This window comes from Penicillium canescens (genome assembly GCF_028828765.1).
Source record: "Penicillium canescens strain IBT 15451 chromosome Unknown utg000002l_segment0_segment0, whole genome shotgun sequence".
In the NCBI taxonomy this organism is placed as follows: Eukaryota; Fungi; Ascomycota; class Eurotiomycetes; order Eurotiales; family Aspergillaceae; genus Penicillium; species Penicillium canescens.
In genome coordinates this window covers 2,723,575-2,737,133 of record NW_026703964.1, presented here as the reverse complement: position 1 = coordinate 2,737,133, position 13,559 = coordinate 2,723,575, and the positions used below count along the sequence as shown (strand labels likewise).

Below are 13,559 nucleotides of genomic sequence, written 5' to 3'. Positions count from 1 at the left end.
TACAGGCACTTGGAGCTAGAAGATAGCTGCAAATCCTAGCAAGTGGATAGTTAATTCATCTTGGATCTGGGAAAAGACGTCTTCAAATGCCAGGATGCTGCTGTCCGCCTGGTCTCTCCGGAGCATGCAATATGGTCAAATAAACACATGGTTGGGTCAGAGATATCCACAAACCCGCTTTTTGTAACTTCTCATCTTTGCTGTCTTATTGTTCTGCTCTCTGACCACCTTTCAAGCACCCAAGAACTTGCCACCTATATGATGGAGCTGTATCTGCTTAGTGTCGAGACTAGGGAAGGCCGCTCGGAGAAGCTCGAAATCAATTACAGCCTTTTTGGGGCCTACTTGCTCCGCAATCAGAAATTTAACATGCAGTTACCTTCCTTCGCTTGTCCGATCATATTGGGATGCTATGGCATGCACTGCCCAAGTTAAACGGCCGAGGAAAGCCACGTCGTGTAGTCAAAAGACAAAGCAAATATTCTGGACTACCGGAAATTCAGTGCTTTATGAATTATTAGATAAAGTAATGAACGCGGTATGGCTGATGTATAAATAGTTGGGCACAGAAGAAGCAGATGTGATTGAGGAAGGAACAATAGGGTCAGATTCAAGACAAGACCGATTCTTGGGGATTCTACTGTACATCTCCCCAAGGCTATTTAACATGGCCGAAACACAATGGACTCGAAGGGCTTCGCTATCGAATCGCCCGGTAGGATCTCTTCACAGATACCAGCTAATCCTCTTTGCAGACACGAGCTGCATCATCCTCGTAAACCACGGCCCAAATGCACGCTTAATGCAGAGTTCCTGCAGAGGATCCATGTCCATGGAGCATCGCCGTTCATTGCAATTTGGAGTCGGACCCCATAACAGCTCCTAGGAGCGTCAAATCTAAGATATGGCAAATTGTCCAATTTAACAATGTTCACTGACCAGCTCAGGTTGATCAGGGGCGTGCTCAAATTCTACACGCCCAAATTCTACTCAGTGAGCAGAAGCGAGAGGAGCGAAAGGAGACCGCCAAGAGTTGCCAGACATTGTCCGGAATATATGTACTTCGTACAGTGTCGCCAAGAAGACATCATAGTATTAACAAATTCGGATAAACACCGAGAGCCGCTAAATTCCATTAATAATGTACATATACAATTCGAATAAGATAAACTAGAAGCTAGCCATCTCAATCCAGCTGGCCACAAAGGCCAGACGACGTCCCCGATCAGCAGCCATACGGCGTGAGAACTCCTCAAAGTTGAGTCTTGCACCGCTGCCACCACGCTCCTTGGCCTCACGCTCAATCTGGTCAAGGTAAGCCCACCGGGCCAAAGTCTTGGGGGAGGGTCGACGCGGGGCAGCGGATTCAGGAGCCTGATCATTGACCCGATGTGGGGGTGGGAGTGGTTGCATGGGGGAGGGGGAAGCTTCGGGGCTGTGGCTTCGGCTTCTGGGGAGGAGTGGGGAGACACTGGGGCAGGAAGAGAGGTTGTGCCGTGGGGTTCGAGGCGGAGTTGAGCGGGGAGGTCAGGGTTTGTGCTTGTGCTTGGGGATGATTCGGAGGCTGAGTCTGAAATGTTGTCGGACTCTGGCCGGGAGAAATTAGCACGGAAGGAAAGGCCAGGACTGGGTGTATCCGCGTCTGGGCGATGCTGTGGGAGAGTTGGGTCGTAGGCTGGCGTTATGTCTTCAACAGTTGGACTGGATGGTTCAGCATGGGATGTTTGTGAGATGGTTCCATCGTCAGATTCAGATGAGGCGGTGGATGTAGAATCGGATTCAAAAGATTGCTCCCGCCAATGGTGGGTTTCGTCATCGGGATCGTTGAGATGTGTTGGTCGTGTATCATCGTCATCGTCATCATTATCCGAGGCAGTGGCCTCAAACGACGGAGGAGCTAGCACTGGCGCCGCGTTGACAGACTCAAGGACTGGGCTTTGTACTGCGTATCCAGCGCGTTGCAGTAGATCCTCGAGTGGTTGAGTAACGGTGGCTTCTTCGAGTTCCTCCTCAGAAGGTACCTCCTTGGGGGATCGTTTCTGAGGTCCCTCCTTTGCTGCCAATTCGATCTCGCGGGCCCAGACCTTACGTTCAGCGCGGGTGCGGTGAACCTCCATCATCAGATCCTCTCGTGGCTTGAACAGAATGTCAAGAAGCTCATTGAAGCCTTGCTGCGTGACTTGATACAGAATCTCCTTTCCAACATCTCTCTCGACCTCTGGGATTTCAAAGCCACCCCATCGTTCACCAACAGGAATGCTTCGCGACGATGTCGATGGATTGGATCGGATGTCATAGTCGTCAGTCAGATCATCCTGGAACCGTACCTTGGATGACGACCGGGAACGGGGAGAAGGAGGGTGGGATTCGACTTCCTCAAGATCGTCTTCATTACTCGAGTCATCAATAGCCGGGTCTCTTTCATAGCCTTCAGGGGCTATGGCACCATCTTCCTCGTCCGTGTAGAAAGCTCGACGCCTCCAGCGCTCGTCAATCCCATGCCGACGAGTCTCATCCACCCGTCTTTGATCATCATCGCGCATCCTATGATAAACAGCAGTGGCAACACGAGCCCGGTCAATTGGATCCGTAATCTCGTGAGGAGGAATATAGGACCCGAGGGCCTCGATGATGTCTTCTTCATGGACGTGCTCAGCTGGTGGCCAGGTGCCACTAGCCACTGAAGAGCTAGACCGATCTGACCCGCTCTCGCTAGCACGGTCGTCATCATTATCGTTCTCCTCGTCGTCCTCACGTTCATCCTCATCCTCGTCTGCATCCCCCGGACGATGCGCAGAGTCAGTAGGTGCCAGGCGAAGTGTAGACGGGAACATTGGCCGCACTCTACCAAACTGCTCTCTGACAGCTGAATCGCCCACAACCGAGTGTCGATCACCAGTATCAGCACCATCCTGTCGCAAGATTCCTTCGTGGTCGATGATTTCCATGTCACCATCTTGGTTCATGCGCTTGCCTTCACCGATACGTGAACGTTCGCCGGAAGGAATGCTGCCAGGGAATGCAGAACTGATGGGCTGGCTACCGAGGACCACATCACGGGCACCGCCTTCCAAGAAATCGTCTTCCATGCCGGCAACCATGTCTCTGGTAAGTTCTCTGCTCAGTGCATAATATGCCCTGAAAACTCGAAGGAAATCCTTTCGCTCGACGAAACCATCTCCATCAATGTCATAACCACGGAACACACGTCGTAGTCTCTCATCGTTGCTTTTGTTGTTGAGACTGGCCAAACCCTTGAGGAATTCTTCAAACCCAATAAGGTTATCGCCATTGGTGTCGTAAAATGCGAACATTCGGTCATAAATGAGACTCGGAGGAGGTGGCCGGATAGATGTGTTTGGCACAAAGCATCGGTCAAAGGTTTTGCGGTCAATGGCCATGTACAGCTTGTTCGGGTCATCTGCCCACTCATAATTTGCCAAACAGCGGAACTGATCCCAAAGTGCATCGAGCTCCGTGTTTTCGAAATTGGTGTCCTTCATGAGACGTTTTGCGAGAGGACGTGGGAGGCTACGCGGGAGCATCGAAGGCTTCCCGGGATACCACACAGGCTGAGATTGGCGAGGGTTTCCAAGGAAGGGAGCCGGGATCCGCACTTTGTAGAACAAATGGGTCTTGATGTGCACCTGCATCGCCTCGCATGTCTCACAGAGATCATAGTCAATGCAATTCGCACAGCGGTATCTGATCCCCTGGATCGGCATAGCGCCGCAGCTGTTGCAAGTAACCCCACGATGAATGTAGCCATCTCTCCTCGCCTGATCCTCGGCGATGTGGTAGAGCAAATTCAGAAGATTTTGGCCTTCGCGCGTAGGTGAGGCGTCATTGTTTCCATCCCGCCACGAGAAAACACTCTGGTCATCCCCTACCGTTTCCGCGCCGTCAGCATTCTGTGGGGGCGCGGACACGTCGGGGAAGGTGGAAGTGGAAAGGGTAACCCGTTCACCATTCTGCCGGCGCCGACGTAGCTCCTCCCCATAGTTCTGATCCCCGTTGAACCGTACCAGTGCCCGTTCAATACCTGCTCGGGAGATACCACGGTGTTGGAGCTGTTCCGTCAAGTACGTTCTCTCGGGACTTTCCTCTGCGAGGACATGTGCGGATGGGAAGTCGAGCGCAAGGAAAGATTCAAGAAAAGTGTCCTCCATCATTTCGCGCATGCGCTCCGCGTGAGCAGACGGGACGCCGACTTCCTCCATGAGCTGGTCGCGTGTTGCGAGCAGCGATGGCAGAAGACCACTTTCCACGCGCCGGCCATCTTCCGTCTCAATGCGGAATGTTCCATAAACGCCATTTTGGCGCTCTAGCTGTTCAAGGTGGGTGATGGCTCGGTAGGATGGGGTATCAATGATTTCGAGCTCTTCGGCTTCGGTTCGTCTTGGGCGGCGTACAGCACCTCGACGTCGGAGCGACGGTTGGGGTGTTTGTGAGACAATACTGTTGTGGACATAGAGGATAGCATAGGCAGCAGCGACGCCAGTAAAGAGGTAGAGAATGGGGCGATATCGAGCTAGTGAAACTGGCCCCGAGTGCGGTTGGGACATTGCGGAGGCTGGCGGAAGAAGAGCTATCGGAAGCTGCGCAGAGAATGTCAGGAAAAAAGGCGAGACTCATCCTGGATCCGAGTACCTCAAACCAAACTGAACCGCAAAGGAAAAAGAAATAAACAGATATGATGTTATCGGTTAGAGAACTGCATTGGAACGTTGCCGAAGCGCGGAGCTCAGCTTAGTAAGCTATACTTCTGGCGACGACAAAAAGAAAGAGAAAGATGGAACGTCTCTCACATTAGCAACTAGTTATCCTGAAGTATATGTATGATATTGTTTCTTTACCCGATCGCCAAATGGTATGATTCCCAAAGAGGTTGTCCTCATTGCTCCCCGTCCTACCAGGGTCAAATCTGATGCATGGCTGATGAGAAATTAAGGAATTACTTGGATTCTCCAAGGATCCATAATTTGAAGTATTTTCATTCGCAGCATCTATCTACTCTAATACATACTTGATATGTATGCTGAATATAAACAATCTAAACCCCAACCCGAATGCTAGATCATACACCACGTCAACTTCCATGCAAATTTTGTGACTTTTAGAAAAAGAGAATCTTCTAGTTCGTAGCTCAGCGGCTAAGCTTGGTTTCGCGAATGAAGAAGCCGCTCAACAGAGCAAAGAATACCACACCAACCATAAAGGCGAATCCCTTGTTGGTGGACCAGCCATAAGCATCCCGGACAATCCGGGCGGTTTTTGGATCTAGGGTCTTGATGAAATCGAGACTTTCTCGCACGCCTTCAACGATCTGATCTATGTTCTTGCTGTCCTTTAGTCCAGATCTTAGTCGGTCTCGCAGGAGTTGTTGAACAACAGTCGATGATAATGAAAGCCCAATTACGGATCCCAATGAGCGGAACAAGTAAGAGCAAGCAGTTACAACTGCTTGGTCTTCATAAGTAGCGTTGGAAACTGATATATTCATTAATACAGAATCAGTGAATGCAAGATCAGATGAAAACCTACTCAAGCCGATCAAAGTCGTGGTGACGCCAATGCCATTTCCAAATGCCGCAATCATCATTCCCAGGATCATAGGAGCAGTGCTGGTTACAGCGCCTCCGGAAAACAGATAGATGCAGAAGCAACCCGTTGTTAGGGAAGCATACGCAGCAATGGTCAGCCAGTAATACTTTCCATACCACTTCATTAGCATGCCCGCAAATAATGAGCCGGAAACACCGCAGAGAATACTTGGCAACAGACGCAAACCAGCGACGGTAGCGGAGACACCATCAACTGCTTGGAAGTATAGCGGGATATAGAACAGCGCAGCGAGCCAACCTCCAAAGCTGAAAAAGTTGCAAGCATAACAAGCGAAGAAAGTGCGGTTGAAGATAATGTGGCCCGGTGCAAAGGGCTCAGCTGCCAGGTAGACCTCAACCAGGATGAAGATGACAAACAAGACAGCGGAAACACTCAGCGAGGCAATAGTCAAGGGTAATTTCCATGATACGTTACTGCCACGGTCAAGGCCAATTAAGAAGCCAAGAACAGCCCCTACAAGAACAATAGCGCCGAGGAAATCAATCCGACGCAGTTTGGTTTTCCAATGAGTGCTCTCACGGGCAGGAAGCTTTAGCATAAAAGACACGGCAATAAATGCCACGATGCAAATGGGGAACTGTGCTAGGAAAGCCCTAAAGTGGAGTGTTAGAAAGCACGGCATACTGGGTGGGGCTTGCATCATTCATACCAACGCCAGCCAATATAATCAGCTAAGATTCCTCCCAACGGCGCGCCCGTACCGGATCCTGTGGCATAGATGATGTTGATGACGCCTTGCCACACACCTCGGTCACGAAGGGGCACGATATCGCTCATCAGGATGCTGACAACAGTAGTCATACCACCACCGCCAATGCCTTGAAAGACCTTTAGAAATCAGTTAGTAAAGTACCATCCGAGACCTTTCTCGGAACTCACTCGAGCAGCAATCAATTCATTGATATTCCGTGCCAGACCGCAGAACAGACAGCCAATACCAAAAATGGCATATGCAAAAAGCAGGCACGGCTTGCGGCCAAAGATGTCGCTCAGCTTTCCATAAAGAGGCTGGAAAGAGGTCAGAGTCAAAAAGTACGAGGTTGCAATCCAGCTGGTTAGATTGAGAGACTTCAGATCACTACCAATCTGACCATAACTGGCCATGATAATTGTTTGATCTGCCGCCGACAGGAAGATCTATATAGCGAATTAGTCACTGCGAAGATGCGCGGGGTGGGGTTCCGATAACTTACTCCAAGTGAGATCGCAGGCACAATGTATTTGAGCTGCTTCTGAGCATCAGGAAATGGCTCCTTCACCTGCTCATCTTGGGTCGAAACTCCTGATTCCACATTGTTTTCGGGGATCGTTCCGTTGGACACTGTGCCGTTGCTTGACCCCAGCAAAGGGGAAGTCTCGGTAGGAGATCTCTCTGGAGCCATTGTCGAGACTGTTGTCTATCGCCAACTTGCTCCAGATGGTCTCAAGGTCAAAGTGACTCAACTGAAAGCCCCAAGAAAGAGAAAAAGCGGAGTTAAGAGAACATACAAGCCTCTTACTAGCCTCACGTGCAGATAAGCCCTCCCCTCACTGACAAATCCGACTTAGCCGTCTCGGCCAATGACCGGTCTTCACTCGGATCTATGCCGCTCAGGCCTGTTTATTTCCCGACTACATCGGCAAACTATTGTTTGACTAATCTAGTTTGGTAGGTGACAATCTATATTATGCAGGTATACTTAGGCATTGAACGGTCGTAAATTCGGCTACCGAGGTATTTCAAAATGCAAGTCACTTCAACTCCTGTTTTGCGTATTCTATGCCGAGGGCATAGGAACTGGACCACCAGGTGAGTCGGGCAGACGGGCAGTCAGAACCTCGACACCATCTTCGGTTACCAGCATAGTGTGCTCAAACTGAGCAGAAAGGGATCCATCTTGGGTGGTGCTGGTCCAGTCGTCGGGCCAGGTACGGTCACGGTGGGTACCGATGTTGATCATAGGCTCAATAGTGAAGCACATACCGGGCTTCGCAGTGCCGACAGCCTTGTTCTTGGCGTAGTGAGGGATGTTTGGTGCGCAGTGGAATAGCTGGTTGATACCATGACCACAGTAGGTCTTGACAACACTGCAGTTGCGGCTCTTGGCGTGCTTCTCGATTACATTTCCAGGATCACGGAAAAGCATCCCAGGCTTGACCAAGTCAATTGACTTGTCCAGACATTCACGCGCGGTTTCCACCACGCGAACAGCGTCAGGGTTTGCGAGCGACTTGTCTCCAACATAGTAGGTTTCGTTGATATCTCCGTGGAAGCCCTTGTGGTACAAAGTGACATCAATGTTGACAATATCGCCATCTTCCAGAGGTCTTTGGTCGGGAATACCGTGACAGATAGTCTCGTTAACCGAGGTACAGACGGACTTGGGGAAGTGCATGTAGTTCAATGGCGAGGGGTAAGACTAAGACTTTGTCAGCAGGGAAATTTGAATGGGAGTAAACGCCTCGTACATCACGCTCTATGCAAGCCTTGTGGACAACCTCATCAATGTAGTCTGTCGTGACTCCGGGCTTCAATTCGCGAGCAGCGGCATCCAAAACTTCACGAGCCAGTCGGCAAACCTTGCGCATGCCTTCCTGCTCCTCCTTGTTCAGGATGGTAATGTTATGGCGGCCAATGAGCTTCTGCTCGGAACGAGGGATACCATCGCGGGCGTAGTCCGGGTGCGGGATCGACTTGGGAATGGTTCGCTTGGCGGAGAGAGGGTAGACGGGTCGCAAGGAACCGCTGTAAGGGAAGGACGGGTACGGGTTATAGTTGCCGGTAGCTGGATCTGGTTCAGAAACTACCTTCGGAGGGAAAAGGTTGGTGAGGATATTACTCTTCTTGTGGGTGGTCTTGTGTTCAGCCTGGAGGCTATTAGTCAGTGGTTTCTCTCGCAGAAGGGCGCAACGCATGCGACCCTCGTGTAGCGCAAAGGAGCGCTTACCCAGCTTCGCTTGAAACAGTCCTGCGAACAGAAGAAGCTGTCCGTGCCGCTTTTCAGACATGTCGGACATTGCAGAGTGCCTGCGGGGTTGGAGCAGTCCGTGCCCTGGCATTTGCGAGGATCTGCCATAGTGACAGGGCAGACCGTAAAGGGATTTAAGTGGGATATAAAGCTCTGAGGATATCAGAGAGTGGATTAAAATGGAGCCAAAACTTCAAGAAAATCCCCGCGGCCTTGGAGGCATCTTGACGCTAATCCACATTTAGACTAGCCCCTGTGCAATTATTGCCTGAGGCCTGAATATGCCCACCGATAAGCCGATAAGAAATTGACGCCTTCGGCCGATTTCGTAGCACGTGATGAGAGTTTATTCCTTCCCACCTGGGCCATCCTGTCGCATCCTCCTGGTCCTCTCGGTCAATTGCATGACATGGCTGTTCCGAGGCAGAAAGTGGTTGTTGTAGGTGCTGGTCCGGTGGGATCGCTGGCGGCGCTGTACGCTGCGTCAAGAGGAGACGAGGTCGAAGTATATGAACTTCGTGGAGGTATGTTTCAAATATTCCCTGTGTCACATTCCTGTTCCTCCCTAAGTTTCATGTGAGGTCAGCTGGGACAAGGCAAGGAGTATGTTCTTGCTGCCTCTGGCTGGCAATGTACTACTTATGGGGAACTTTGTCTCGCAAGGTCCCTGTATCAATTCCAAAGAATTCGCCTTGCTCGATCTCTATTGCACTGCGCTCTTATGCCCGAGAATCCTTGCACGTTGCATGACTCAGTTGCGATATATTGCGAATTTTCCCGATCTGACTTGGACATCCGTAGATCTCCGGGACCCTACGACCGTGCCATTGAATTTCACCAAGTCGATCAATCTGGCACTGTCCGAACGTGGCATTACATCTATGCTTCATTCGGACCGGGCCGACTTGATCGACAATGTACTCCGCGAAGCGATCCCCATGCATGGCCGGATGATTCACGGCCGAGAAAGCGGGGATCTGTGGGAGGCTGCACAAGCCTATGACGTTCACGGCCGGGTATGCAATCACCTGCAATATGACAGTAGCTTCTCTGCATGTAGAGCTTAACTAACTCTGACAAGGCCATCAATTCTATCGACCGATCAACACTTAACAATGCTCTCCTGGACGAGTTGGAAAAGGCGCCTAATGTCAAGCTGTTCTTCAACTACAAGCTGACTGGTGCGGACTTCCGCACAAACAAGGCCTGGTTTGAACGTCGAATTCCCGGCGAGACACCTATGCCCGATGATGCGGGTATCGCTGGTCGTGTGCCGGAGTATGAGGTGTCCTTTGACTACCTCATCGGCGCTGACGGAGCACACTCGGCCGCGCGCTTCCATCTCATGAAATTCGCCCGTGTCGATTACCAACAAGAATACATTGACACTCTATGGTGTGAATTCCGGATCCCACCCTCGGAAGATGGAGAATTCCGCATTTCACCGAATCATCTTCACATTTGGCCAGGGCACGAGTTCATGTTCATTGCGCTACCATCGGCAGACAAGTCATTCACCTGCACATTATTCGCACCATCCACACACTACACATACCTAGAGACCCAACCACAGGACCTGCACGAATTCTTCGATTCTCACTTCCCCGGCGTATCACCAGAACTAATCACACCGGAAGCCCTAAGTGAACAGTTCGCAGCGAACCCCCATCTACCACTGATCAGCATAAAATGCAAACCGCACCATTTCGGCGCTAGCGTCGCCATCCTCGGAGATGCAGCACACGCAGTCCTACCATTCTACGGCCAAGGATTAAACGCCGGTCTGGAAGACGTCCGCGTTCTCTTCGAGGAACTCGACAAACACGGAGTCTACGACCCCAACTCAAGCGTCTACACAAGAGGCCTGAAACGCCAGGCTGCGTTCCAAGCTTATACAGACCAGCGCTGCGCCGATACGCACGCCATAAACGATCTCTCGAAAGAGAATTACCTCGAGATGCGCGCGGGCGTCAAATCACCACTCTACAAGTTGCGCAAGGCCATCGAAGAGACAATAGACCGTCGTTTCCCATTCCTTGGCTGGAAGACGCAATATGCTCGTGTTAGCTTTAGTAACCAGCGGTATTCGGAAGTTGTCCAGGCCGTTCAGCACCAGAGTGACGTGCTTGGCCTTGGTTTGAGTGGGGCGCTCGTTGCTGGTGCTGGTGCTCTGTCCGTTTTGATGTGGAAGTACCCCAGGTATTTTTCGCCCGCGTGGCTGTTCCGGTGCTCGCGGCATTTGGCCTGTGTTGGGTTGAGGGCTTTCCGCAATTTTACTCATATCTAAAAAGGTTAGTGAGTTGGACTGGGTTGGATTTGAATGAACAAGTGATGATATGCACGTCTCTTGGTCATTATGATTCAGTGGATCCCGGACTTTGTTTTTCCCTTTGTTTTTCTTTTGCACCTGTACAGTTTCTCTCTTATATTTGTTTAGAGCATATAAATTTGATTCAAGCAACGTGATAGCAATTAAGGATATAGTTAAGGGTATACTTCCTACTTCAGAAGGAGGCTACTGTATACCATAAGGAATGAATGAAATATCAGATAGGAAAGATCCAAATGATTTATCCAAGCCTGAACGCCTTGATTAGGCTGGTATGATCTAGCTAACACAAATTGTTTAATCCCAATACTTGATGATACCATCCAGCCCACCAGTAACTACCTTACTAGTTTCCTGGGGATGCCAGTCCAAACAAGTAACAGCACCACCCTCCTTCCCGCCAGCCTGAATCTTATGATACAACTTGCCAGTCTTCCAATCCCAGAAGCAAACATAACCACCGCTATCACCAGAAACAATAAACTGCCCATCAGGCGAAATCTTGAGATCAATGGCATAGCCAGCATTATTGTGGCCACGGAAACTCTTCTTGCGGTTCTGACGGAACTTGTCTGTGGCGCCGTAGACGACGATTTGGTTGTCGCCCGATTGGAATGCGACATATTTGCCGTTGGGATGGGCTGCCGCGCGGGTAAGTGCGAACATGTATGGCTCGGCGATGAACTTGATTGGAACAGGGATTCCGTATTCCCAGGCGCGCAGTGACTTGTCGTCCGAGGTGGAGATGAATCGCCGGTTGTCGTCGACGAAGGTGATGGTGTTGATGGCTGCCAGGTGATGGTCGTATTCTTGGACCAGCTCGCCGGACCGTGTGTCGAATTGGACGATCTTCTTGTCTGACATACCGGCCAGGAACTCATGCGAGTGTTCTGCGCCGGGGTTGAAACGGACGACGTGCGGGGTCTTGCCGGTCGAGAACCGTCCGATGCACTTGCCGTATTCCGTGTCCCAGAGCTTGATTTGCTTGTCGTATGAACCGGTGAGGAAAGTCTTGCCAGACGGGTGGAAGTCTGTGTCTGAGATTGCCTTGTTGTGGCCGGAGAAGGTCCGTAGAAGCTCCCGGGAGTGATACACATCCCAGATCTTGGCCTTTCCATCGGCAGCCGACGAAAGTAGCAAGTGGCCGGAGTTCGGCATGAAACGAAGAGAAGTAATCGGCTTGGTGTGCGATTTCCAGGTCTGCACAAGCTTTTTCGGCACGTAGTTCTTGACGCTGCCAGGTTCCTTGCGCAGATCGATATCCAGATCTTGGGGAACATGCATATATGTACGGCCCTGGTAGTCGAATTCCTCCGAGCCGTGGAACTCGGTAGTCTCCTGCTTGGACAGATCACCCTCGTATTCGGTGGCTTCCTTGCTCATGGCCGGCATGGGCGCCGCGGTAGCCAAGGTCTCGTCCTCCTCAACGTATTCCTCGTCACTAGCAAGTTCACGGTCATCCTCCGCATCAACCTCGACCAAATCATATTGCTGGTCATTCTGGTATTTCGCCCAGGGTCCCAGATATGCGCCCTCGCCTTCCACAATGCTGGAGTCGCCCTTCTTTTGGCGCTTTGTCCGCCAGGCTGCGGATTGACCCTTAGTCGGCTTCATCTGCACGACATCACGACCTCCAAATCGAGCCGCATTTTCAAGATTTCCCACAAACTGATCTGGTCGTGTGGGATTGCGCGTGTAGCCTAGACTCTGGAACGTGCGATGTTGCGCCGCGAACGTCGACTCGCTGATGGCCGCTTCCTCGGCGAATCCAGTCGGGACATTCTTTCGCTTGATACCATTTCCTGGACCTGAGCCTTTGAATGGGTTGACGGGACCCTGGGAGGGACGTGTGAGATCATCGTATGTGGCGTTGAAGGTGAGGGCTTGAGAAGAGGTGTTGGCGAGGGTCATCTGCATATGCGCTTGGTCCTGTAGGGCCGTTAGTCTTATCTGTTCATAGCTATCGAGGCGCAAAGACCAATTTAATGAGGAGGGAAGGGAGAGTAGTGGGGACCAAACCTCTGTATTCACTTCTGGTGCAGCGACGACCTTGGTTGCGGCCGTCGCAGACACGTTTGTGTCATCGTCGCTGGAGTCGTAACCAGCGCCTAGTAAGGCCGACATGATAGAATTGGGGAATATGAAAGATACACAATCTTCAGCGTCTTGTATCAGAGTCGAGGCGGAATTTGGTAAAGGTGGTTGGTGAAGGATGGGAATTTTACGGGCGTCGGGAGAGCCGCGAGGTGAAGGCCGCGGAACCGTCAAGCTCTATCAACCTTATCCCGATAGTGCCCCAACTGGTCTGTAGCTCCGAAATCGCAACAATATCTGCAAATTGTGCACTTCATTTGAAAAATCTAACTTTAAACCTAGGGTAATAACAAGTCGAGAACCTTGGGTATCGTACGCTCTTCATTGCCAACCGCATGGGAGGTATATACAATTCACAGGCCGAAATACTGGCTAGATCAACACAGAAAGAGAGTTAAAGACAAAAGCAAATGGCAGAAGAGGTCACATTTACCACTGCGAGTCAATCATAGTCCAAATCAACCCAGCACACCTCTCCGGCCCAAGACACTTCAAGCGAAATGCCTATTACTTCTCACCACTGCACCCCATCGCATTCTATCTCAAGACTGAAAGAAATCGTT

General features: G+C 50.9%; 5 protein-coding genes across 5 annotated transcripts; 1 reads left to right on the top strand and 4 right to left on the bottom strand.

The window, feature by feature from the left end:
• Window positions 1-1,087: 1,087 nt before the first annotated feature.
• Window positions 1,088-4,565, bottom strand: N7446_002237 (EF hand domain protein; the record flags this gene model as incomplete). Its single annotated transcript, XM_058510986.1, has 2 exons — window positions 1,088-1,125; window positions 1,172-4,565. The coding sequence occupies 2 exons, from the start codon at window positions 4,563-4,565 to the stop codon at window positions 1,088-1,090; spliced, it is 3,432 nt and encodes a 1,143-aa protein (XP_058376522.1).
• A 442-nt stretch (window positions 4,566-5,007) lies between these two features.
• N7446_002236 (putative MFS multidrug transporter) lies at window positions 5,008-7,086 on the bottom strand. The gene is made up of 5 exons (XM_058510985.1): window positions 6,819-7,086; window positions 6,505-6,762; window positions 6,275-6,453; window positions 5,545-6,218; window positions 5,008-5,490 (listed from the first exon to the last, which is right to left on the bottom strand). Exons 1-5 carry the CDS (start codon window positions 7,005-7,007, stop codon window positions 5,147-5,149), a joined length of 1,644 nt encoding a protein of 547 aa, XP_058376521.1. The 5' UTR covers window positions 7,008-7,086; the 3' UTR covers window positions 5,008-5,146.
• A 296-nt stretch (window positions 7,087-7,382) lies between these two features.
• Window positions 7,383-8,681, bottom strand: N7446_002235 (methionine aminopeptidase MAP1; the record flags this gene model as incomplete). Its single annotated transcript, XM_058510984.1, has 3 exons — window positions 7,383-8,024; window positions 8,074-8,472; window positions 8,553-8,681. 3 exons carry the CDS (start codon window positions 8,679-8,681, stop codon window positions 7,383-7,385), a joined length of 1,170 nt encoding a protein of 389 aa, XP_058376520.1.
• Window positions 8,682-8,982: 301 nt separating this feature from the next.
• bna4 (kynurenine 3-monooxygenase) lies at window positions 8,983-10,860 on the top strand (the record flags this gene model as incomplete). The annotated part of the gene is made up of 3 exons (XM_058510983.1): window positions 8,983-9,097; window positions 9,375-9,589; window positions 9,655-10,860. The coding sequence occupies 3 exons, from the start codon at window positions 8,983-8,985 to the stop codon at window positions 10,858-10,860; spliced, it is 1,536 nt and encodes a 511-aa protein (XP_058376519.1).
• A 339-nt stretch (window positions 10,861-11,199) lies between these two features.
• Window positions 11,200-13,026, bottom strand: N7446_002233 (WD40 repeat domain-containing protein; the record flags this gene model as incomplete). Its single annotated transcript, XM_058510982.1, has 2 exons — window positions 11,200-12,831; window positions 12,922-13,026. 2 exons carry the CDS (start codon window positions 13,024-13,026, stop codon window positions 11,200-11,202), a joined length of 1,737 nt encoding a protein of 578 aa, XP_058376518.1.
• Window positions 13,027-13,559: the final 533 nt, after the last annotated feature.